This window comes from Oncorhynchus tshawytscha, linkage group LG03 (assembly GCF_018296145.1).
Source record: "Oncorhynchus tshawytscha isolate Ot180627B linkage group LG03, Otsh_v2.0, whole genome shotgun sequence".
Taxonomy (NCBI): Eukaryota; Metazoa; Chordata; class Actinopteri; order Salmoniformes; family Salmonidae; genus Oncorhynchus; species Oncorhynchus tshawytscha.
Window position 1 is genome coordinate 32,121,085 of NC_056431.1, and position 25,061 is coordinate 32,146,145.

At 41.9% G+C, this 25,061-nt stretch overlaps 1 protein-coding gene across 1 annotated transcript in view; it reads right to left on the reverse strand.

The window, feature by feature from the left end:
* The window catches only part of clybl (citrate lyase beta like), a 213,777-nt gene that overhangs the window by 50,020 nt on the left and 138,696 nt on the right, over nt 1-25,061 (reverse strand). Inside the window, exon 3 of the mRNA XM_024402713.2 lies at nt 11,954-12,142. Within this exon, the coding sequence (XP_024258481.1) occupies nt 11,954-12,142 (189 nt within the window). The remainder of the gene's footprint in view (nt 1-11,953; nt 12,143-25,061) is intronic.

Below are 25,061 nucleotides of genomic sequence, written 5' to 3' on the forward strand. Positions count from 1 at the left end.
ACATGTTAATATGCAAGTGTCACGGTTAAGTAGCATGTTAGCTAGCACAACAGCTAAGCTAGTTGGCCAGCGCGCAACAATATGCGTTGATTGGAAGAGACTGTACTGGGAGGAGGATGCATCAACACCCTGGAAATATGTTTGTGGTGCACACACTCCTAACACTTTTTTTGAGTGATAAATGAGTGTATCGTCTTTCAGATTAATAAGGTAAGTAAATTAATGAATTTTTCTCAAAAATGTAGCCAATAGATTCACTCTTTGTAACAATTAGAACTTTCATTGCCTTAAATAAGTAGCTAGCTCATCTTGATGATCATGTGTTTTTCCTTCTCTCTTTCTAGGAGCAATCTGTTACCAGGCAAAAAGACAGATTGATGCCTTCAATCAAACTGAGGACAGATAAATATGAGTGCACCAGACAGGTCAAGGCTTCTTGTATGCATGTCTTTGAGATGTAAGTTATACTATAAAAACATGTTGGGTTGTTTGGATGACCCAATAGCTTGATTGCAGGCATTGGGTCAATAGTTGGAATGTTTTCTGTGTATACAGCAAGGTTAGGTGGTTGGTGCTGGCTTATTAACCTTTTCACGAGTGAGTTCCAAATACCTCTAACGGTCGCCCCAGCGTGAGTTTTTTAATGCGCGTGATGTCTGGACAGTTAACCAAGACACACTGCCTGTTAATTATCTTTTGGCTGTATTTCAATTTCTTAATTAGAAATGATTTTCTAAGTTTAAATTGAAGTGTGTTCTGTCTTAATTAGTTTACAAAGAAGTAACCTATTTCACTGTTGAGGACAATTTACATTTGAGGCATTACTGAGCCGGACAAACTGGTGACAAATCATGCATTCCGATTCTTGCATAGATTGTAATGGATACATACGATGTGTGTGTAAAATACTTTTTGAAGGTTGTACTGATGAGCTAATGCTAAGCTAATTACCAGCTATGTGTGGCGCCATGTTTCTAGTGTTGGGTCTTTGGCATCATCAAAACTGAAGACTTACAGTGGGGCAAAAACGTATTTAGTCAGCCACCAATTGTGCAAGTTCTCCCACTTAAAAAGATGAGAGGCCTGTAATTTTCATCATAGGTACACTTCAACTATGACGGACAAAATGAGAAAAAAAATCCAGAAAATCACATTGTAGGATTTTTAATGAATTTATTTGCAAATTATGGTGGAAAATAAGTATTTGGTCACCTACAAACAAGCAAGATTTCTGGCTCTCACAGACCTGTAACTTCTTCTTTAAGAGGCTCCTCTGTCCTCCACTCATTACCTGTATTAATGGCACCTGTTTGAACTTGTTATCAGTATAAAAGACACCTGTCCACAACCTCAAACAGTCACACTCCAAACTCCACTATGGCCAAGACCAAAGAGCTGTCAAAGGACACCAGAAACAAAATTGTAGACCTGTACCAGGCTGGGAAGACTGAATCTGCAATAGGTAAGCAGCTTGGTTTGAAGAAATAAACTGTGGGAACAATTATTAGGAAATGGAAGACATACAAGACCACTGATAATCTCCCTCGATCTGGGGCTCCACACAAGATCTCACCCCGTGGGGTCAAAATTATCACAAGAACGGTGAGCAAAAATCCCAGAACCACATGGGGGGACCTAGTGAATGACCTGCAAAGAGCTGGGACCAAAGTAACAAAGCCTACCTAAGATTGGGAGATATATGGTCATATGGTCAGATGAAACCAAAATATTACTTTTTGGTAAAAACTCAACTCGTCATGTTTGGAGGACAAAGAATGCTGAGTTGCATCCAAAGAACACCATACCTACTGTGAAGCATGGGGGTGGAAACATCATGCTTTGGGGCTGTTTTTCTGCAAAAGGACCAGGACGACTGATCCGTGTAAAGGAAAGAATGAATGGGGCCATGTATCGTGAGATTTTGAGTGAAAACCTCCTTCCATCAGCAAGGGCATTGAAGATGAAACGTGGTTGGGTCTTTCAGCATGACAATGATCCCAAACACACTGCCTGGGTAACAAAGGAGTGGCTTCGTGAGAAGCATTTCAAGGTCCTGGAGTGGCCTAGCCAGTCTCCAGATCTCAACCCCATAAAAAAATCTTTGGCGGGAGTTGAAAGTCCGTGTTGCCCAGCAACAGCCCCAAAACATCACTGCTCTAGAGGAGATCTGGAGACTGGGTGGAAAAATGGCTACCTCTGTCTTTTGCGCGAGAAATACACAAAGAGCCATCAGGTGGACACTGTTTAACAACACCTGCACAGGATTGGTACATCCGAACATCACACCTGCGGGACAGCTACAGGATGGCAACAACAACTGCACTAGTTACACCAGGAATGCACAATCCCCCCATCAGTGCTCAGACTGTCCGCAATGAGCTGAGAGAGGCTGGACTGATGGCTTGTAGGCCTGTTGTAAGGCAGGTCCTCACCAGACATCACCAGGCAACAACGTCACCTATGGGCACAAACCCACCGTCGCTGGACCAGACAGTACTGGCAAAAAGTGCTCTTCACTGATGGGTCATGGTTTTGTCTCACCAGGGGTGATGGTTGGATTCACGTTTATCGTCTAAGGAATGAGCGGTACACCGAGGCCTGTAATCTGGAGCGGGATCAATTTGGAGGTGGAGGGTCCGTCATGGTCTGGGGCGGTGTGTCATTGCAGGCAATCTCAACACTATGTGGTACCCTTCCTGCAGGCTCATCCTGACATGACCCTTCAGCATGACAATGCCACCAGCCATACTGCTCGTTCTATGCATAATTTCCTGCAAGACAAGAATGTCAGTGTTCTGCCATGGCCAGCGAAGAACCAGGATCTCAATTCCATTGAGCACGTCTGTGACCTGTTGGATCGGAGGGTGAGGGCTAGGGCCATTCCCCCCAGAAATGTCAGGGAACTTGCAGGTGCCTTGGTGGAAAAGTGGGGTAACATCTCACAGAAAGAACTGGCAAATCTGTTGCAGTCCATGAGGAGGAGATGCACTGCAGTACTTAATGCAGCTGGTGGCCACACCAGATACTGACTGTTACTTTTGATTGTGACCCCCCCCTTTGTTCAGGGACACATCATTCCATGTCTGTTATTCACACGTCTGTGGAACTTGTACAGTTTATGTCTCAGTTACTGAATCATGTTATGTTCATACAAATATTTACGCACGCTAAGTTTGCTGAAAATAAACAGTTGACAGGGAGAGGACATTTATTTATTTGCTGAGTTTAATTTGCATGTGAAAATATGACCTTGCTGGACATTTTTGGCAAATTGGCTAAAGGTTTGCCACAACAGTTTGCCAGAAGCCTGTATTTTTGGTAAGGGATACTTGCATATTCTGTTCCAGTTAAAGGATGGTTCAGATCCTGGTAACGACTAGCTGAGAAAATTAGCTTTCAAAAAGTTGCTTATATTATGGAGATCAGTATTTTGGGAACCCAGATAATTTATTTATATGCTGACAAAAATATAAACGCAACATTCAATAATTTCAATGAATTCCTTCATATAAGGAAATCAGTCAATTGAAATGGATTCATTAGGCCCTTATCTATGGAAGCATATGACTGGGCAGGGGTGCAGCCCTTGGAGGGCATAGGCCCACCCACTTGACAGCCAGGTCCATTCACTGGGGAGTCAGGCCCAGCCAATCAGAATGAGTATTTTTCTCATGAAATGGTTTTATTCCAGACAGGGCTGGATGGTAGAGAAGTTGAGGTACACCAAACCTTTTTTGGTGTACTCAGAGGACCGTTATTAGCATGTTTTAACCACTCCTAGGTAGATTATCAGATACTCAACAAGGTCTGATTTCATTATTACTGAAACAACCAAGAGGGAAATATAAAAATCCAATCCATTTAAAAAATTGGAGGCCCCTCAGTGTTGTGATGCAAACATTCTAGCAAAATGCATAGCGCATATAATAAAAAATATAAAAAAGTATTGTCGGATATTATTCATCCGAATCTGACAGTTTTTTTTTTACATGGACGATACATTGGAGACAATACAAGAGAAGTACTGGAAACAATAGAACACTATGAAAAATCTGGGAAACCAGGCCTGGTATTCATAGCGGACTTCGAAAAGGCTTTTGATATTGTACCACTGGAATTTATAGGTAAATGCCTGGAATATTTAAAATTGTGGAGAATCTTTTAAACAATGGGTTAAAGTTATGTATAGTAACCCCAGGTGTAAAATAGTAAATAATGGCTACTTCTCAGAAAGTATTTAACTGTCAAGAGGAGTAAAACAAGGTTGTCCACTATCAGCATATCTATTTATTATGGTCATCAAAATGTTAGCTATTAAAATCAGATCAAACAATAATATCAAGGGGCTAGAAATCCAGGGCTTAAAACCAAAGGTGTCATTGTACACTGATGAGTTACGTATTCTTTTAAATCCACAATATGGCTCACTCCACAGCCTCAGAGAGGATCTAGGTACTTTATCTAACCACCAAAATTGGGTAATGGAAATTGTGATAAATAAAAAAGTATACCAGTTTAATTTGAGGACCAAAATATTGACAGCTGTGCCATATAGATTGCAAAATAGTTGGAAAGAAATGTTTGATGCACCGATTTCATGGCACATGGTTAATGAACTGATACACAAAACGACGCCATAGTTTTAAAATTTAAATGATAAAAAAATGATTGCAACCAATAGAATAGATTTTACTGCGAAGAGACAGAATCCTTAGATAATTTATTTTGGTACTGTCCATATGTAGCTTGCTTTTGGTCGCAGGTTCATTAATGGCTCAATAATTGCAACATTTACCTGGAGCTAACTCTGTAAATAGCACTACTGGGTAAATGAAAAGTCATAGTCAATCGATCAATAATATAATAATACTCTGAGCAAAACAATTTATCTTTCATTTACAATCTTAACAAACTATGAGAATAGAAAGGTTCAGAACTTTTGTGAAACATCACAGCACAGTTGAAAAATATATGGCAAATAGAAATCAATCTGAATGGTGTTCAGAGATGGGAAGGGTTGAATGGAGCTGAAGGGTAGGACTAAAATTAACAAGATAACTCATGTAAAATGAGAGCTGGTTGGTATTCAGATATAGATGGGAGAGGTTGAGGGTACTTGAAGGATTGTACAAAAAATAAACAAAAAATGATTGTAAAATATATATCTGAAAAAGTATGTATAAGTTAGAAGAATAAGATGCCTAAGTGATGTTGTCCATTAGTTTATTCAAATTGGGGGAGAGTGGGGTCAGGGGAAAATAATGAAGGAAAATATATTTAAAAACCTATATATTTTATATAACTACATACTCATTCAGACGTGCTAGCTAGAACTGAAATACTTGCAAGTCTTCACACGCTGGTGGCGGGAAAATTAAACCACTGGCTGGGTCAAAAATCCATACCCCAAACTTAATAAGCCAGCACCAAAAACCTAACCTTGCTGTATTTACAGAAAACATCCCAACTATTGACCCAATGTCTGCAACATAGCTATTGGATCATCCAAACAACCCAACATGTTTTTATAGTATAACTTACATCTCAAAGACATGCATACAAGAAGCCTTGACCTGTCTGGTGCACTCATATTTATCTGTCCTCAGTTTGATTGAAGGCATCAATCTGTCTTTTTGCCTGGTAACAGATTGCTTCTAGAAAGAGAGAAGGAACAACACATGATCAAGATGAGCTAACTACTTGTTTAAAACCAAGAAAGATCTTATTGTTCCAAAGAGTGAATGTACAGTGCCTTGCAAAAGTATTCATTGTTTTTCCTATTTTGCTGCATTACAACCTGTAATTTAAATGGATTTTTATTTGGATTTCATGTAAAGGACATACACAAAATAGTCCAAATTGGTGAAGTGAAATGAAAAAAAAAACTTTTTAAAATAAAAATAAATAAAAAACAAACAAACAGGAAAGTGGTATGTGCATACGTATTCATCCCCTTTGCTATGAAGCCCCTAAATAAGATCTGGTGAAACCAATTACCTTCAGAAGTCGCATAATTAGTTAAATAAAGTCCACCTCTGTGCAATCTAAGTATCACATGATCTGTCACATGATCTCAGTATATATACACAGCTGTTCTGAAAGGCCCCAGAGTCTGCAACACCACTAAGCAAGGGGCACCACCAAGCAAGCGGCACCATGAAGACCAAGGAGCAGCTCTGCAAACAGGTCAGGGACAAAGTTGTGGAGTAGTACAGATCAGGGTTGGGTTATAAAAAAATATCCGAAACGTTGAACTTCCCACGGAGCACCAATAAATCAATTATAAAAAAATGAAAAGAATATATAACAAACCTGCCAAGAGAGGGCCGTCCACCAAAACTCACGGACCAGTCAAGGAGGGCATTAATCAGAGAGGCAACAAAAAGACCAAAGATAACCCTAAAGGAACTACAAAGCTCCACAGTGGAGATTGGAGTATCTTGTCCATAGGACCACTATGAGCCGTACACTCCACAGAGCTGGGCTTTACGGAAGAGTGGCCAGAAAAACCAATTGCTTAAAGAAAAAAATAAGCAAACACGAAGGTACTCTGGTCAGATGAGACTAAAATTGGGCTCTTTGACCATCCCCACAGTGAAGCATGGTGGTGGCAGCATCATGCTGTGGGGATGTTTTTCATTGGCAGGCACTGGGAAACTGGTCAAAATTGAAGGAATGATGGATGGCGCTAAATACAGAGAAAGTCTTGAGGGAAACTTGTTTCAGTCTTCCAGAGATTTGAGACTGGGATGGAGGTTCACCTTCCAGCAAGACAATGACCCTAAGCATACTGCTAAAGCAACAGTCAAGTGGTTTAAGGGGAAACATTTAAACGTCTTGGAATGTCCTAGTCAAAGCCCAGACCTCAATCCAATTGAGAATCTGTGGTTTGACGTAAAGATTGCTGTATACCAGCGGAACCCATCCAACTTGAAGGAGCTGGAGCAGTTTTGCCTTGAAGAATGTGGAAAAAATCCCAGTGGTGAGATGTGCCAAGCTTATAGAGACATACCCCAAGAGACTTGCAGCTGTAATTGCTGCAAAAGGTGGCTCTACAAAGTACTGACTTTAGGGGGGGTGAATAGTTACGCACGCTCAAGTTTTCAGTTTTTTTGGTCTCATGTCCTGTTTGTTTCACAATCAAAAATATTTTGCATCTTCGAAGTGGCATGTTGTGAATATCAAATGTTACAAACACCCAAAAAAATGTATTTTAATTCCAGGTTGTAAGGCAACAAAATAGGAAAAATGCCAAGCTACTGTATGGACTACATTTATGAGAATAATACATAGATTTTACTTACCTTATCAATCTTGAAGACAACACACTCATTTATCACTCAAAAAAGTTTTATGACTGAGTGCACCACAAACATATTTCCAGGGTGTTGATGCATCCTCATCCCAGTACAGCCTCTTCCAACACCATGTGTAAGGGGAGTGTATCCATCTGCAAAAGTGACATTTTGCTTTGATGTCAAATAAACTCATAGTGTTGCTAGCTAGCTTCCAACCTTAGCTGTTGTTCTAGCTAACATGTTACTGAACCAGGACACTAGCATATTGGTATTAAAAACAGCAACGTATTCACCTAAAAAAATACATGTTTAGGAAAATCATTAGTTAGCTAGCTAGCTAACTGTCACATGAATTGTGCAAAAATTATATATAACGTTAGCTAGCTAAGTGCTAGCCAGTCAGTCAGTGGCACTGATAGATTGTAACTGGTATCAACAAAATGTGTTTCACTCTATCCCATTAAAACATGACTTTACTATTTAGCAACCATTGAGCTAATAAAATGTGAACGTTTATTAAGAAGTTTAATTAAGTTAGACACTCACCGGACAACTTTGGTAGGTAGCTAGCTACCTAGATAGCTTGGTTTCCATTTTCAAACAGATGTTTCTTATCTCCTTGATTGGTCATGAACTAGTTGCCCCATGTTTGGCACAGATTCAAACTGAATCCTAAGAGAATTGTCTGCCAGAAAAAAAACTCTGGCAAACTGTTATTGTTGTCAAAGGTTTGCCGCAGATTCACCACGTGGCAAAAGTTTGCAAACTTTTGGCAACATTTCATGGCACACTATTTAGTTTGCAGCAACAAATTCATTTTCGTAAGGGCTGGCTTGGTGTGGATTTACAATCTGCAGTGTACAATTCTTTATAGAAGTGGGATAAACTTTGATTAATTTTGGTTCTGATAGTAATTCGCCCTGTTTTAGATTCAATAGTTGCTATATCAGCTAATTGATTATTACTGTGTAGCTTGGGGCCATTAACATGGAAGTATTGGTTGTCTAACTCAATGGATGGTAAATTCTGCTATCCGCCTTATCAATAAATTAAGTTCTGTCTTGACTTTGGAAAAAGTAATAGCTACCTGATCTGAATTTCGTATGTATCATTATGATTAACATATCATCATTATGATTATACGTTCCAATGCATGCCAACGGAACTGGAACCACGAGCTCGTTGTCTCCCATGGTTGACGTATGTCTGGAGTGGCGCAGGGCCTAGAGCTGACGGGACAGACTGAGGTATCCATTCAGCGGGGCTAAAGAAAGTGAAAGTGTAGACACAATGTCATGCACTCACTCACTGACACACACACACACACACACACACACTGTTCAATGACTAACATCCATTCTCATTTAACAAACAAGAAAGATGTCAAATTGGGAACTCCGATGAAAAATTCTATATGTTCAGTTCAGAAACTATAATGGCCTCTTTCTTATGTTAATTATGATTTTATTAATAACTGTCTTATATACGGATATATACCATCTTATATCATAATATGATATAACACATGGCATCTCAACTCATTAGTTCAATAAGTGCTCTCTAATTTCCCCAAATTCCACAGTGGGTAGGAGCAAGTCACAGTTGCGCTCGCTCAGACATCTATGGAACTTCTAAAGCCCCAGCTAAAGAAATGTCATCTGTTTTTTTACCGAGTGCCAAGAGCAACACTGGGCTTCTCCCTGGGCCCTGCCACAGGGATCAATTCCCCTCGCTTGATGGAGAAATGGCAAAGTTTGTTGTTATTACTTTGAAGATTCCTGTGGTTTCCTCTTACTGCATTGGGTTTGTCCATGAGGGCCGCTGTGTGCTTTAAAGACAGAGGGGGGAGGGAAGAAGGCAGAAATGTTTTGAGTATTTTTAGTTTCTCACTTCTCCTATTTTTTGCTTCCATTGCGCAAGATGTTGAACAATATGTGATCTGAGTTTTCAACACGGGTCGTCGGAGTGGCACAAGAATGTTGAGCTTAAGCATAGGCAATAGTTGAGAGAGTAAATGCAAGTCTTCAGCTCCCAGACAAGGTTTAGAAACTGAACCACCTCTATTACAATTCATCCCCCCTCCACCAATGTTCTGTGCAAGATTCTGTGCGACTTCCATGGTGAGTTTACTGTGAACACTGAGACTGTAACCGCTTTAAGCTACAGTTTTAACAGTGGCCATGTTGGCTACTGTGGCTATTTAACAGAGGTGTGGACTCGAGTCAGACTCGAGTCACAAATATGATGACTTGCAACTCGACTTTGACTTTAACACCAATGACTCGTGACATAACTTGGACTTGAGCCTATTGACTCGAACTTGAGCCTATTGACTCGAACTGACTTGATACCCTCCCAAAGCCCAAATATAAAAAATGAAGCTATATAAAAGTGTGCAGTGCACGCGCAACTTATTTTCCACCATAATTTGCAAATAAATTAATAAAAAATCCTACAATGTGATTTTATGTTTTTTTTCTCTTTTCATTTCGTCTGTCATAGTTGAAGTGTACCTATGATGAAAATTACAGGCCTCTCTCATCTTTTTAAGTGGGAGAACTTGCACAATTGGTGGCTGACTAAATACAGTGCCTTGCGAAAGTATTCGGCCCCCTTGAACTTTGCGACCTTTTGCCACATTTCAGGCTTCAAACATAAAGATATAAAACTGTATTTTTTTGTGAAGAATCAACAACAAGTGGGACACAATCATGAAGTGGAACGACATTTATTGGATATTTCAAACTTTTTTAACAAATCAAAAACTGAAAAATTGGGCGTGCAAAATTTTCAGATTAGCCTTGTTAAAATCCCCAGCTACAATGAATGCAGCCTCCGGATAAATCGTTTCCAGTTTGCAGAGAGTTAAATAAAGTTCGTTCAGAGCCATCGATGTGTCTGCTTGGGGGGGGATATATACGGCTGTGATTATAATCGAAGAGAATTCTCTTGGTAGATAATGCGGTCTACATTTGATTGTGAGGAATTCTAAATCAGGTGAACAGAAGGATTTGAGTTCCTGTATGTTTCCTTCATCACACCATGTCACGTTGGCCATAAGGCATACGCCCCCGCCCGTCTTCTTACCAGAGAGATGTTTGTTTCTGTCGGCGCGATGCGTGGAGAAACCCGCTGGCTGCACCGCTTCGGATTGCGTCTCTCCAGTGAGCCATGTTTCCGTGAAGCAGAGAACGTTACAGTCTCTGATGTCCCTCTGGAATGCTACCCTTGCTCGGATTTCATCAACCTTGTTGTCAAGAGACTGGACATTGGCAAGAAGAATGCTGGGGAGTGGTGCACGATGTGCCCGTCTCCGGAGTCTGACCAGAAGACCGCTTCGTTTCCCTCTTTTTCTGAGTCGTTTTTTTTTTGGTCGCTGCATGTGATCCACTCGGTTACACTGGTTGTAAGGCAGAACTCAGGATCCGCATCGCGAAAAACATATTCTTGGTCGTACTGATGGTGAGTTGACGCTGATCTTATATTCAGTAGTTCTTGTCGGCTGTATGTAAAGAAACCTAAGATGACCTGGGGTACTAGTGTAAGAAATAACACGTAAAAAAACAAAAAACTGCATAGTTTCCTAGGAACGCGAAGCGAGGCGGCCATCTCTGTCGGCGCCGGAAGTCAATAGAGTTGGACTTCCAGCTGATTGCGTAATTTGAGTCGCACTTCATTATTTCTGCCTCATGGACAATTTAAAGTTGTTACTCCTGAGAACAGAGAAAGTGAAATATTCCTCCATATTAAAAAAAGACCCAGGCCACTAATAATAACAACAACGCAAGCCTATAGATACACTTTCATACCATTTATTACTGCTGGGGTGCTTGTTGTAGCGCTGAGAGGAAATACAACACGCATTTTACGGCTTATGAAAGTGTTGAATACAAAGTGTTGACAGTGCCGAGTTAGAACTTAAACATGAACTCGTTCATAAAAACAGCATCTCTTTGCTGTATTCGTTGACAGTCTCACTCCTAGTCATGGTTTTAAACGTTTTGAAATCTCACAGTATCATCTTTGGTGTAGCTTTCTTTTATGCCTGCTACATTACTGCAGACATGGTGATCTAAGCCATCCGATTGGACAGGGGTAAGCCTATAGCACACTTGATTTGCTCTCTGTGCTCACCGGGAAGGCAGTTTGTACTTTCAGACACATGAAATGGTTCAAAATGGCAACAGTTTGTCTCCCCGGAGTGCAGAGAAGCTGAATCAGGGGCACATACCACCAACAGTTTTTTACAGAATGTTTGTCGAGATCGACTGATTTGTGACCACTGCTCCAGAAAGTCTAGTGAAGTTCAATCTCGTGCTTCTCTCTGTGGGCTGATATTTCTCTGTGGCAGTCCCGGGGGAGCTGCGTGGCAGTTTCTGGGATACTGCGCGCACACACACATGCAGTTTAGAGGGAACATTGCCCTCCACCAATCTCGCCGCATCAACTCTAGCAGCAGACGGCAAGTGATGGAATCCAAGTCACTGCACCGATGTGTCAAACTGGGTTTGACACAGACTGCACACTACAAGACTGTGTTAGCTCACTGAGCCAAAGTCTTACTGTTAGCGCTGGGAGCTAACGCAAGTCTTAAGTCTCAGGCAATCCATCATGAAGCAAAAACCTCCACACGCACACACATAAAAGACACATACCCATTGCACCTCCGCTGCGTCCTCCACCTTGGGCAGCATCAGGGCTGGAGGCAGAACCTCGGCCTGCAGGATGACCTGTAGGTCAGCATTCGCCAGGCCGCTGGACACTGAGTTGACCCTCACACACTTCTCTGTCCTGCCCAGGTCCAGCTCTGCCAGCATCCTGGGGATGGTCTCCCTTGCCTCTGTCTTGAAAAGGAGACAAAACAAAGAAAATAGTCCATTATTACATAGAAGGATGACGGACGCAGGGGGAAAGAGAGAGAGACAGAGAGAGTAATATGGATGAAGGAGAGAGTAGGAGAGATTGAGAAAGAGGGAGAGAGACAGAGAGAGAGAGAAAAAGAAAGAGTGTAGCTGTCAGCTTTGCATCAGTCCAGCGTTAAGGGAATACTGCAAGATTTTGAGATTTAGGTCGTTTATCTACTTACCCAGAGTCGGAACTCATGGATATCATTTGTATGTCTCGGCGTGCAGTTTGGAGATTATTGAAGATAGCAAGCATTATAGCCCAATTGCTGGAAGTCTCCCAGCACAGTATTCAGGTCCTCTCACATGCAGGTGAATAGACCTAACCAGGGGTTGGAACAAAAATGTTTTGTTCTGAACAGAACAATATAATTTTTGTTCCATTCCACTGTTCCGACCAGCAAAATAAAGCTCTGAACCAGTTTGAACACCAAAAAAGTACTGGTTTATATTGTTTTTTTTGCTGTTACTTTTTAAACCTCTGAAATCTTATTTTGCTTTACATTTAGCTTGACATTAAACTACAATCATGCAGTGCAGATAGAGCAGCTTGCTATGGAGTGGGCAAGCTATAGCGCAATGAGTTGTTAAACATGCGTGATGGAAAAACAAGTGTAGTGCGTGAGATGTAAATTACATTTTGTGGGTGGGGCGAGAGCGAGAAGGAAGAGGCTTGGCTTGAAGCTCTGGGCATCTTGTGATGACATATATTATCTGAATTAGGCCTGAATGGAGGAACGTTGAATGTCTTTGAACTTCAGAATTGGCTTAACGTTGGACCAGGGAAGCTCGCAAGCTAAGAACCTTGTGTGTGCAGAGTGGCACCAGAATTAAAAATGTCTTACCAAATAAATTCAACATGAAATGTGATAACTACAGTATTCCTAGTGTCCCCAGTATCCCTAACTAGCATTGAAAAGTTAAACCATTATTCTCCAATTAAAAATCTCTCCCTATCTTCTGAATCACGCTTGTAATGTCAGTAGGCTAGAGCTATGCTTCGGAGGGGGAGGGGCAGGTAGTCTACACACACCCACACTGCAAAGATATTCAGCTGGCAGGCAGGCACTGGAAGAAGTTTCTGATTGACAGAGAGAGGGCTTTGCCTAGGCGGTTTATTGTGTTTTTGTGGAACTGGAAAAAGATCCCCAAAATGTAAAAGAACGTTATTAACTGGTTTCCAAGCTTTAAAAATAATGATTCTGTTCCCGGAACAGTATAGATCACTTTCGTTCCTGGTTATGATTCTGATCCTTGAATGTAGTTATTTTCCAGTTTTTGGTCCTGTTGCCTGAACCGGGTCCAACCCCTGCTTCTAATTACTCCAAAATTGGGTGCTTGGTCATTTATAGTCTTACAAAGCTAAACATAGCAATCAATATTTTTTTATATATTTTTTCCACTGATAATATTAAGATTCTATCCACTTCCTCATTCTTTCCCCATTGTCGCATAGACATGTATAGGGGATCGCAATGTTGTATCCGTCCCATTATGGTGTCTGTGAGCACACGGGTAGATACCATGTTGTGATGACCAAATTACCTACCACCAAGTTTTGGAGTAGCTAGAAAGTCTATTCCCCTGCTAATGAGAGTAGCTAGCTACTGGGAGACTTCCAGCAATTGCGCTACGATAACGATATGCTAATGATAATAATGGTATCCATGAGTTCATTTGACTCTGGGTAGATAAAGTAGATAAACCACCTAAATTGAGAAATCTTGCAATATCGCTTTAAAGCTTGACCTAAGAGCAGGGTTGGGGATTTTGTGATCAAATCCATGTACTGGATGTGTACCACATTGCTCAGCCTAAAACTACTTATGAAATGGTTTTCTATAGTATTGAATAAGTGAAAGCAGGTATTTTATCAACAGACCACAGATAATAATGGGGGACTGTTGGGTAAAAACACAAAGATGAATCCTATAATGGCAAGTCGCAATAGACACTCAGATATTTATCAATGTCAGTTCAACCCTATTTCCCAGCATAAAAGCTGTATATGCAGTCTAATCTCGTTCCCAGACACTTCCGCCCAAATGCGCAAAGAGTCTGGTGGACCAACACGGCAAACTTGGCCTTTGTTAGCCAATAGAAAGATCGGGAGCATAGGCAATGAAGAGGTTTGATTAATCTGGCCCGGGCAAAGGCAGGGAGGGAGGAGCGCCCTCCTCAAATCGAACAGTAATCTGCACTGCTCGGTCATGTTGTCAATGAGGCAACATGGTGCATTGCCCAGAAACATACAACCCATTCTGTATAAAATAAATTTTTGAATTTTCCATCTAGTTTTCATTGGTAGGGCAGACAGTGTTATCATAAGCAATCACTTTTGCATGGGAAAACAGAATCCTACTCATTACTAAATGTGCTTAATTACGTCTCTTTTGTTTTGAGACAACTTCACCGTCAGACAGAGCGGGGCACCTGGCTTATGCCTGGGAGGCAGCCCGGTTCATAATCAAATGCAATCAACTTTCAGTCCGTGCAAAAAACGCTTACACCGGCGCCCGGGTGAGATTATTCGAACCCCCTCCCTGGCTTAATCTACCAACCAATCATCTCCCACAACACCTTCCCCCTAACTTGTATGCGTATTCCATACATGTCCTGCCTCCACTTGGAAACACACCTCACAGTTGTGTGATTTGCTCAACTTAAATGACAAATACTTTACTCAGTAAGGTCACTCCCACTAAGGCCAACTTGAATCATTGATATCCAACACTAGCCTTGGGATGAGGTTATATGCAGCCTGCATTTCACAAAGATAACACAATAACATAACTAATTTGGGTAAACTGCACTCCGATTTTTATTTGAGACTGTTTTATAGAAAACTCATTGACCATTATCCATTGAACAACATAACAGCTATTGTAAATAGATAGAAAATGTTTCATAAAGTGTCTGCCTCTATTTTCAGAGTATTACATCAATCTAGAGAAAATGGTGTGAACTCATCAAGAGATATGTCTCCCAAAAGAGGGTTGTGAAACTTACGCAACAAGGTACAGCTCACTCTTCATAAATTAGGGTTCAAAGGTTTTCCTGGTGAAGTCAAGTGATCAGGAAAACTCAGGACCCTAATGATAAGACTGCACAGCACAGCACACATTGAAAGCCTCTCCAGTCGCTTATGAAGTCCCCAAACAAGCAGAGCCATTGTGAAGGGAGGATAAGGGAGGAGAAATGAAAGAGAAATCACCAGTCCCTACACCTATCTGTGACACAGTAGCCTGCAGATTCAAACCAGATGGAGGGAGGGAGAGACGGATGGATGGAGGGGGACAGAGTTGGAAGGCTTTCTGGGAGAAATGTGTTGTAAAATAAGCAACATGAGGAAATGACGGCTTAGGACTTGTCAGGTCAGAGGCGGGGGACTGTGTGTGTGTGTGTGTGTGTGTGTGTGTGTGTATGTGTGTGTGTGTGCTTGTGTAGATAAGAGGTGGTCATTAGCTAGCCTTCTGTGCCTGTCAGATAGAGTGATGACCCTGGTCAATAGACAGATGAAGAGAAGAAGGGGTTATGAGGGTAGAGAGAAACTTGAATGAGCACCTTAGGCCAGGTCAACCTGGTTTCAGAAACTGTACATACATGCTGACATACAAACACACACTCAAGCACAAAGCCCAACCGTTCTAACCCCACACCAACTATGGGCACTCTTTGGTAGAGTATTGTATAGGACTGTGGGTTCCTAATGGTGTGCACGAATCTGTGTCTCCGTTTGACCACTGCTGACCTGCTACTCTACCCACTTCATTATGAGATGTTCACTCAGAAGGGCCTACTCGCTATCTCTATCTTTTACTTGTCCGACGTCACACACACACACACACACACACACACACACACACACACACACACACACACACACACACACACACACACACACACACACACACACACACACACACACACACACACACACACACACACACACACACACACACACACACACACACACGTTTCTTCTCAGTGTGTGCGTGCACACCGGTGCGGTCGGTCTGTGTGTGTGAGAGACTGTGACTAAGGCGTATTCCAGCCTGAGACAGAGATCACAGTGCACCATTTCTCAACTGATGAAATAATCCATCATGTCTCAGCCAAGACGGCAGAATACAGGCAGTCATCCCCACAAACAGAGACCAGATGACTCCTATGAAATCAGTGCCAACTTTAAAAAATACACTTTATTAAATAATTTAATTGACAATTCATATTAAAAAGTGATGATGATACTCAGAACTGCTTGTACACAGTTCTAGTCTCAAACACACACACACACACACAGAGCGAGAGAGTCAGTGAGAGACTTGCACATGCAGACAAACGCACACAGAGAGAAACACAGAGAAACGATGTACCAGTCAAATATTTTATATTTGTGATTCTTCAAAGTAGCAACCCTTTCCCTTGATTAAAAGCTTTGCACACTCGTCATTCTCTCAACCACCTTCACCTGGAATGCTTTTCCAACAGTCTTAAAAGAGTTCCCACATATGCTGAGCACTTGATGGCTGCTTTTCCTTCACTCTGAGATCCAACTCATCCCAAACCATCTCAATTGGGTTGAAGTCGGGTGATTGTGGAGGCAGATGTTCAACATATTCCACCTGCTAATTGAAATTCATTCCAGGTGACTACCTCATGAAGCTGGTTGAGCGAATGCCAAGAGAGTGTGCAAAGCTGTCATCAAGACAAAGGATGGCTATTTTGAAGAATATCAAATATAAAATCTATTTTGATTTGTTTAACACTTTTTACTTCCTGATTCCAAGTGTTATTTGATAGTGTTGAGGTCTTCACTATTATTCTACAATGTAGAAAATAGTAAAAATAAAGAAAACCCCTGGAATGAGTAGGTGTGTATAAACTTTTGACTGGTAGTGAACAGAGACATTCACTCAGACACAGACTGAGACACAGGTCAGCTAGAGAGAAATGGAGACATGAACTGCTGTCTCAGCCTCCCTGCCTAGTGATGCATAGACACTCCTGACCAAACAAAATGAATAGCCACTGGTAAATCAGTTCATCATCAGAAAGCCTCGTTTATAACATTCTCTGATAAAACGCAGACAGGAGATGGGTGAGAGTCTCCAGTGGCCAAGTTCAAGGCTGATATACTGCCGGGCGGTGTGGATAAAACCACTTTCATGTAACAAGAGACGCAGACGGTCTTTCTTTTCTGTATTTTTGTGGCTTTGAGACGGTGCATTACTTCTGAAACAGAGACGCTTGGCTGGCAGGCAAAAGGAGCTCAGTGGACACACAGGAACACCCCCCCACACACACACACACACACCTTACATACCCCCCCACACGCCTCTCCTCCATTCCTTTTCCCTCTTTCTTTCTTTCTTGCAAATTGACAGAGGGAACATTCCTGTGGACATATCCTCTTCTGTGAGCGCAGGTACTCTGAGCTTGAATAAAGCACTTTGAAACTGGACATCTTTTATATTAATGGACGACCGTCCTACAAGTTTCTTCAAAGACCCCTCCCCAATCGCCTAGCCTCCCACCGGGTGCTCGCCCCAAAACTCCGGCTCTCACTCCTCCTTTGAGTCCCTCCATCATCCTCATCATTAGAGGCTGACACACGCAGGCAGGCCGGAGACACACACTCGCACACAAACACAGATTAGCTTTTTAAGTGTATAACTCCTGACCTTTCTATGCGAGAGGGCAGCTCTATAACACACACACACACTCACAAAGTGTCCTACAGAGTGGTATGTACACTACACAGTATGGATGAATATCGCTTTACACACATCACACAAGCCTGAAGACAGACAGGCATGCCCTACATTCTTCACCTCCTAGGCTGCATCAGTCTCTACTGTATACAGTATATTTTATTTTATCACTCAATATAAAATTGATCTCAATACATTGTTTGATATAGACTGAAAACAGGTTTGAGTTGGGAGTTGGTGCAAACATTCTGAAAATATGATTATGTTTGAGATATCTGGCAACTGTAATATTAAATAAGCTCTACACTGTTGCAAGAAGATTGAAAAAGGGGGCAACTGGCATAAATGTTGTTCTCTCATGAATACTTATATTATATTTTGTTAGAGTAACAGGCAATGAAGAAATGTCTGAAAATAGAATCTAAATACTACTTTCTAAAATGAATGGATTCACATACAAGGCATGAACTTAACTTAAAAGCATTATTCTAACCATGTCCCAAAAGCCCGTGGGGTGGGGGAAAGAAAGAAAGAAAGAGAGAGAGAAAGAAAGAGAGAAAGAAAGAAAGAGAGAAAAAGAGAGAGAGAAAGAAAGAGAGAAAGAGAGAGAGAGAAAGAAAGAGAGAAAGAAAGAGAGAAAGAAAGAAAGAGAGAGAGAAAGAGAGAAAGAAAGAGAGAAAGAAAGAGAGAAAGAAAGAGAGAAAGAAAGAAAGAGAGAAAGAAAGAAAGAAAGAAAGAAAGAAAGAGAAAAAAGAAAGAAAGAGAGAGAGAGAGAGAAAGAGAGAGAAAGAAAGAAAGAAAAAGAGAATGAAAGAAAGAAAGAGAATGAAAGAAAGAATCTCAACACAGTAGTTCAGGAACAAATAAGAGAAATATCAATGAATCTTAGGCCCTTTTGTAAGCATCTCATATGTTAGGATACAAACCTGAGTTATTGACCAATAGTATTTCTGTAAAGTTAACCTCCAATCAGATATCAGACCTACATGATGTAACCACTGCTTCTCAGAGGCGTGACAATGGGAATTGGCAAAACCAACACAGAGAATGCTGAATTCATAAGACAACAGAGTAAATTCTTGTATACAGTTGATAAGAAGAATCATTTCGGGGCTGACCTACGTACACAGGCATCTGCAAGTATAGAGAGCTACTGTAGTTGGTGTATTGTGTGTCTGTACAAATGTGTTTATGTGTATGAAGTCGAAAGTGTGTGTGTGTGTGTGTGCACTTGTGTGTGAACAAAGCCACGAGTCATCACGTACATCATAGTTTTTTTTCTCCTGAGGCCTGGCATTTTGTTTCCTGCTGTGACGACCCGCAATGCCATTTAAAATGAGCTCAGGTGAAGGACAGCCTGCATGTGTGTGTGTGTGTGTGTGTACAGTGCCTTCGTTAAGTATTCAGATCCCTTGATTTTCTTCCCACGTTACAGCCTTATTCTAAAATGGATTTAAAAAAAATGTCAGCAATCTACACACAATACCACATAATGACAAAGCGAAAACAGATTTTTAGAATTGTTTGCAAATGTATTAAAAATACTATTCAGTATTCAGACCCTTTGCTATGAGACTCGAAGTTGAGCTCTGGTGCATCCTGTTTCAATTGGTCATCTGATGTTTCTAACAACTTCTACAACAATCAAACAAGCTAAGCGTCAGTATAGAGACAAAGTAGAGTCGCAATTCAACAGCTCAGACACGAGAGGTATGTGTCAGGGTCTACAATCAATCACGGACTACAAAATCACGGACTACTTTGCTCGTTTTGAGGACAGTACAGTGCCAACGACACGGTCTGCTACCAAAACCTGATGGCTCTCAATCACCGCAGCCAACGTGAGTAAAGCATTTAAACGTGTTAACCCTCGCAAGGCTGCCAGCCCAGACGGTATCCCAAGCCGCGTCTTCAGAGCATGCGCAGACCAGCTAGCTGGTGTGTTTACGGACAAATTCAATCAATCCTTATCCCAGTCTGCTGTTCCCACATGCTTCAAGAGGGCCACCATTGTTCCAGTTCCCAAGAAAGCTAAGTTAACTGAGCTAAATGACTACCGCCACGTAGCACTCACCTCTGTCATCATTAAGTGCTTTGAGAGACTAGTCAAGGATCATATCACCTCCACCCTACCTGACACACTAGACCCACTCCAATTTGCTTACCGCCCCAATAGGTCCACAGACGACGCAATCGCAATCACACTGCCCTAACCCATCTGGACAAGAGGAATACCTATGTAAGAATGCTGTTCATCGACTACAGCTCAGCATTTAACACCATAGTACCCTCCAAACTCGTCACTCTGGGTCTCGACCACGCCCTGTGCAACTGGGTCCTGGACTTCATGACGGGCCTCCCCCAGGTGGGGAGGGTAGGAAACAACATCTCCACACCACTGATCCTCAACACTGGGGCCCCACAAGGGTGCGTTCTCAGCCCTCTCCTGTACTCCCTGTGCGTGGCCATGCACAGGGAGTGACTGCGTGGCCATGCACGCCTCCAACTCAATCATCAAGTTTGCAGACAACACCACAGTGGTAAGCTTGATTACCAACAACGACGAGACGGCCTACTGGGAGGAGGTGAGGGCCCTCGGAGTGTGGTGTCTGGAAAATAAAACAAAGGAGATGATCGTGGACTTCAGTAAACAGCAGAGGGAGCACCACCCTATCCACAAATCCAGAAAACCACATTGTAGGATTTTTAATTAATTAATTTGATCAAAATGATCACAAGAACGGTGAGCAAAAATCTCAGAACCACACGGGGGGACCTAGTGAATGACCTGCAGAGAGCTGGGACCAAAGTAACAAAGCCTGCCATCAGTAACACACTACGCCGCCAGGGACTCAAATCCTGCAGTGCCAGACGTGTCCCCCTGCTTAAGCCAGTACATGTCCAGGCCCATCTGAAGTTTGCTAGAGAGCATTTGGATGATCCAGAAGAAGATTGGGAGAATGTTATTTGGTCAGATGAAACCAAAATATAACTTTTTGGTAAAAATTCAACTCGTCGTGTTTGGAGGACAAAGAATGCTGAGTTGCATCCAAAGAACATCATACCTACTGTGAAGCATGGGGGTGGAAACATCATGCTTTGGGGCTGTTTTTCTGCAAAGGGACCAGGACGACTGATCCGTGTAAAGGAAAGAATGAATGGGGCCATGCATCGTGAGATTTTGAGTGAAAACCTCCTTCCATCAGCAAGGGCATTGCAGATGAAACGTGGCTGGGTCTTTCAGCATGACAATGATCCCAAACACACCACCCGGGCAACGAAGGAGTGGCTTCGTAAGAAGCATTTCAAGGTCCTGGAGTGGCCTAGCCAGTCTCCAGATCTCAATCCCATAGAAAATCTTTGGAGGGAGTTGAAAGTCTGTGTTGCCCAGCAACAGCCCCGCAAAAATCACTGCTCTAGAGGAGATCTGCATGGAGGAATGGGCCAAAATACCAGCAACAGTATGTGAAAACCTTGTGAAGACTTACAGAAAACGTTTGACCTCTGTCATTGCCAACAAAGGGTATATAACAAAGTATTGAGATAAACTTTTGTTATTGACCAAATACTTATTTTCCACCATAATTTGCAAATAAATTCATTAAAAATCCTACAATGTGATTTTCTGGATTTTTTTTTCATTTTACCGGTCATAGTTGAAGTGTACCTATGATGAAAATTACAGGCCTCTCTCATCTTTTTAAGTGGGAGAACTTGCACAATTGGTGGCTGACTAAATACTTTTTTGCCCCACTGTATTTTTATGAACATAATCTTATTCATTCCTTTACAATTGAGTGTATAAGTTGTTGTTAGATTACTTGTTAGATATTACTGCATGGTCAGAACTAGAAGCACCAGCATTTCACTACACTCATATTAACATCTGCTAACTATGTGTATGTGACAAATACAATTTTAATTGATTTGATCTTTATTGGAGTCCACCTGTGCTAAATTCAATTGATTGTACATGATTTGCAAAGGCATACACCTGTCTATATAAGGTTCTACAGTTGACAGTGCATGTCAGAGAAAAACCAAGCCATGAGGTCAAAGGAATTGCCCATAGAGCTCAGAATCGCCCACAGAGGCTCAGATCTGGGGAAGGGTATCAAAACATTTCTGCAGCATTGAAGGTCCCCAAGAACACAGTGGCTTTCATCATTCTTAAATGGAAGAAGTTTGGAACCACCAAGACTCTTCCTAGAGCTGCCCACCGGGTCAAACTGAGCAATCGGGGGAGAAGGGCCTTGGTCAGGGAGGTGACCAAGAACCTGATGGTCACTCTGACAGAACTTTACAGTACTTCTGTGGAGATGGGAGAACCTTCCAGAAGGACAACCATCTCTGCAAAACTCCACCAATCAGGCCTTTATGGTAGAGCCGTCAAAGGTGCTTCAATAAAGTACTGAATACTTAGAGTACCAGTCAAATTTTGGACACACCTAATTCAAAGTTTTTTATTTATTGTTACTATTTCCTACTTTATAGAATAATAGTGGAGACAGCAAAACTGTGATATAACACGTATGGAATCATGTAGTAATCCACAAAGTGTTAAACATATTAAACAAAACAGCCTTTTGCCTTGATGACAGTTTTGCACACTCTTGGCATTCTTTCAACCAGCTTCATGAGGTCAACTAGGATGCTTTTCCAACAATCTTAAAGGAGTTGGTGAGCACTGGTTGGCTGCTTTTCCTTCACTCTGTGTGGTCCAACTCATCCCAAACCATCTCAATTGGGTTGAGGTCGGGTGATTGTGGAGGCCAGGTCATCTGTTGCAGCACTCAATCATTCTCCTTCTTGGTCAAATAGCCCTTACACAGCCTGGAGGTGTGTTGGGTCATTGTCCTGTTGAAAAACAAACGATAGTCCCACTAAGCACAAACCAGATGGTATGGCGTATCGCTGCAGAATGCTGTGGTGGCCATGCTGGTTAAGTGTGCCTTGAATTCTAAATAAATCACTGACAGTGTCACCAGCAAAGCACCCCCACACCTTCACACCTCCTCCTCCATGCTTCACAGTGAGAACCACACATGTAGAGATCATCTGTTCTCCTACTCTGCGTCTCACAAAGACAAACCAAAAATCTCAAATCTGGACACATCAGACTAAAAGACAGATTTCCACAGGTCTAATGTCCATTGCTTGTGTTTCTTGACAAAAGCAAGTCTCTTATTCTTATTGGTGTCTTTTAGTAGTGGTTTCTTTGCAGCAATCCGACCATGAAGGTCTGATTCACACAGTCTCTTCTGAACATATTCGGATTTTCGGATTGACTGACCATGTCTTAAAGTAATGATGGGACTGTCGTTTCTCTTTGCTTATTTGAGCTGTTCTTGCCATAATATGGACTTGCTCTTTTACCAAATAGGGCTATCTTCTGTATACCACCCCTACCATGTCACAACACAACTGACTGCCTCAAATGCATTAAGGAAATAAATTCCACAAATGAACTTTTAACAAGGCACACCTGCTAATTGGAATGCATTCCAGGTGACTACCTCATCAAGCTGGTTGAGAGGATGCCAAGAGTGTGCAAAGCTGTCATCAAGGCAAAGGGTGGCTACTTTGAAGAATATCAAATATAAAATGAATTTTGATTTGTTTAACACTTTTTTGGTTACTACATGATTCCATATGTGTTATTTCATAGGATTGATGTCTTCACTATTATTCTACAATGTAGGAAAGAGTAAAACAAAGAAAAACTATTGAATGAGTAGGTGTGTCCAAACGTTTGACTGGTACTGTAGCCGGAGAGGTATAGAAGGGGAGGAGGGAAGGGAGAATCCATCCGTTCATCCTTCAGTTACACTCATCTTTCCCTTCTCCGGCCATCCCTCCTCCTCTCTCCCTGCATCCCATAACATACGTAGCGCATGGTGATGTAGGAGGGAAAAAGGGAAGGGAGAATCGATCCATCCTTCCTCTCTTTTTCCAACTCCCTCCCTCCCTTCATTCCCTATCACACATGGCGGTGTGGGGGAGTGAGAATACATCCCTCCCTTTTACTCCTTTTTTCTTCCTTCCATCCCTCTCTCTCTCCCTCTGTTCAAAAGCACATGTAGTGCAGGGCCGTGGGTCAGCCAGGGAAAACAAAGGGAGTGTAACAGGATAATGAGAGAGGGAGAGAGGACCTCTGTGTTCTCTCTGTTCTCTCTTCCTCAGCGTTTTATGATCCCTCTCTCTTTCTCTGAACCCCTAGCCTCAACCCACAGCATCTGGAGCATGTGTGTGTGCACGACGTGTGTGTGTGACTCTGTCCCAAGAGGTGAGGGCCAGAGAGGGATGCTAGGAGTACTCAGTATTGTATCACACACAGTGTGCTGAAGAATTACCCCACATACTACGAGGAAACCCCCATCTACTACCATTCCAGAAGAACAATCCAAGCCATAGACAATCATTCAATTGTCTGCACCTTCCACTAATTCTTAGCCCCCACCCACCCATGGACCACACCCCACACATGACTGTGGCAGGACGCCTGCCGCTTAACCCACATACTGATAGGACTAACACACACACAAGCATACATGACATGCAAGAAAGCACACACAGGTCTGTGACAGGCAGATTGGTTTGGCAAAGACAGGGTGTGTGTATGATCTCGTTGGGGCAGGATCTATTTTCTGGGTGAGTGGCTCAGATTATTTTGTGATTCTTGGCAGGTTGGCTGGGAGTTTCTCGCAACTCTACTAGGCTCACTGAAGAGATCAGGGGCACACATACACACAGATATCAGTGCATGCACAAACACACAGCCGCAGACAAGGGCACGCACACACAGAGACACAGACAGACACACACACACACAAAGAGGATTGATCCCCAAAGTGTCCCATCTGTCAAATAAATATTAATTTGACTATTTTTACTTTTAGAATAAATGTCTCAAACTTCCTCTCTTGACTAACAATATGTGCATTCAAATTAAGTCCTTATTGGATGACAATTGGCTGCATCATTCATGTTAAACTGAAAACTTTGATGTGCGGACAACAAATTACACTTGTAAATTAATTCTGAGAAGAAAAAATATATGACCTAATATCCACGTGCAATCCATAGCAATGTAACTACGTAAGGCACTTCAGAATGAATTAAGCAAACTATATAGGGTACACTGA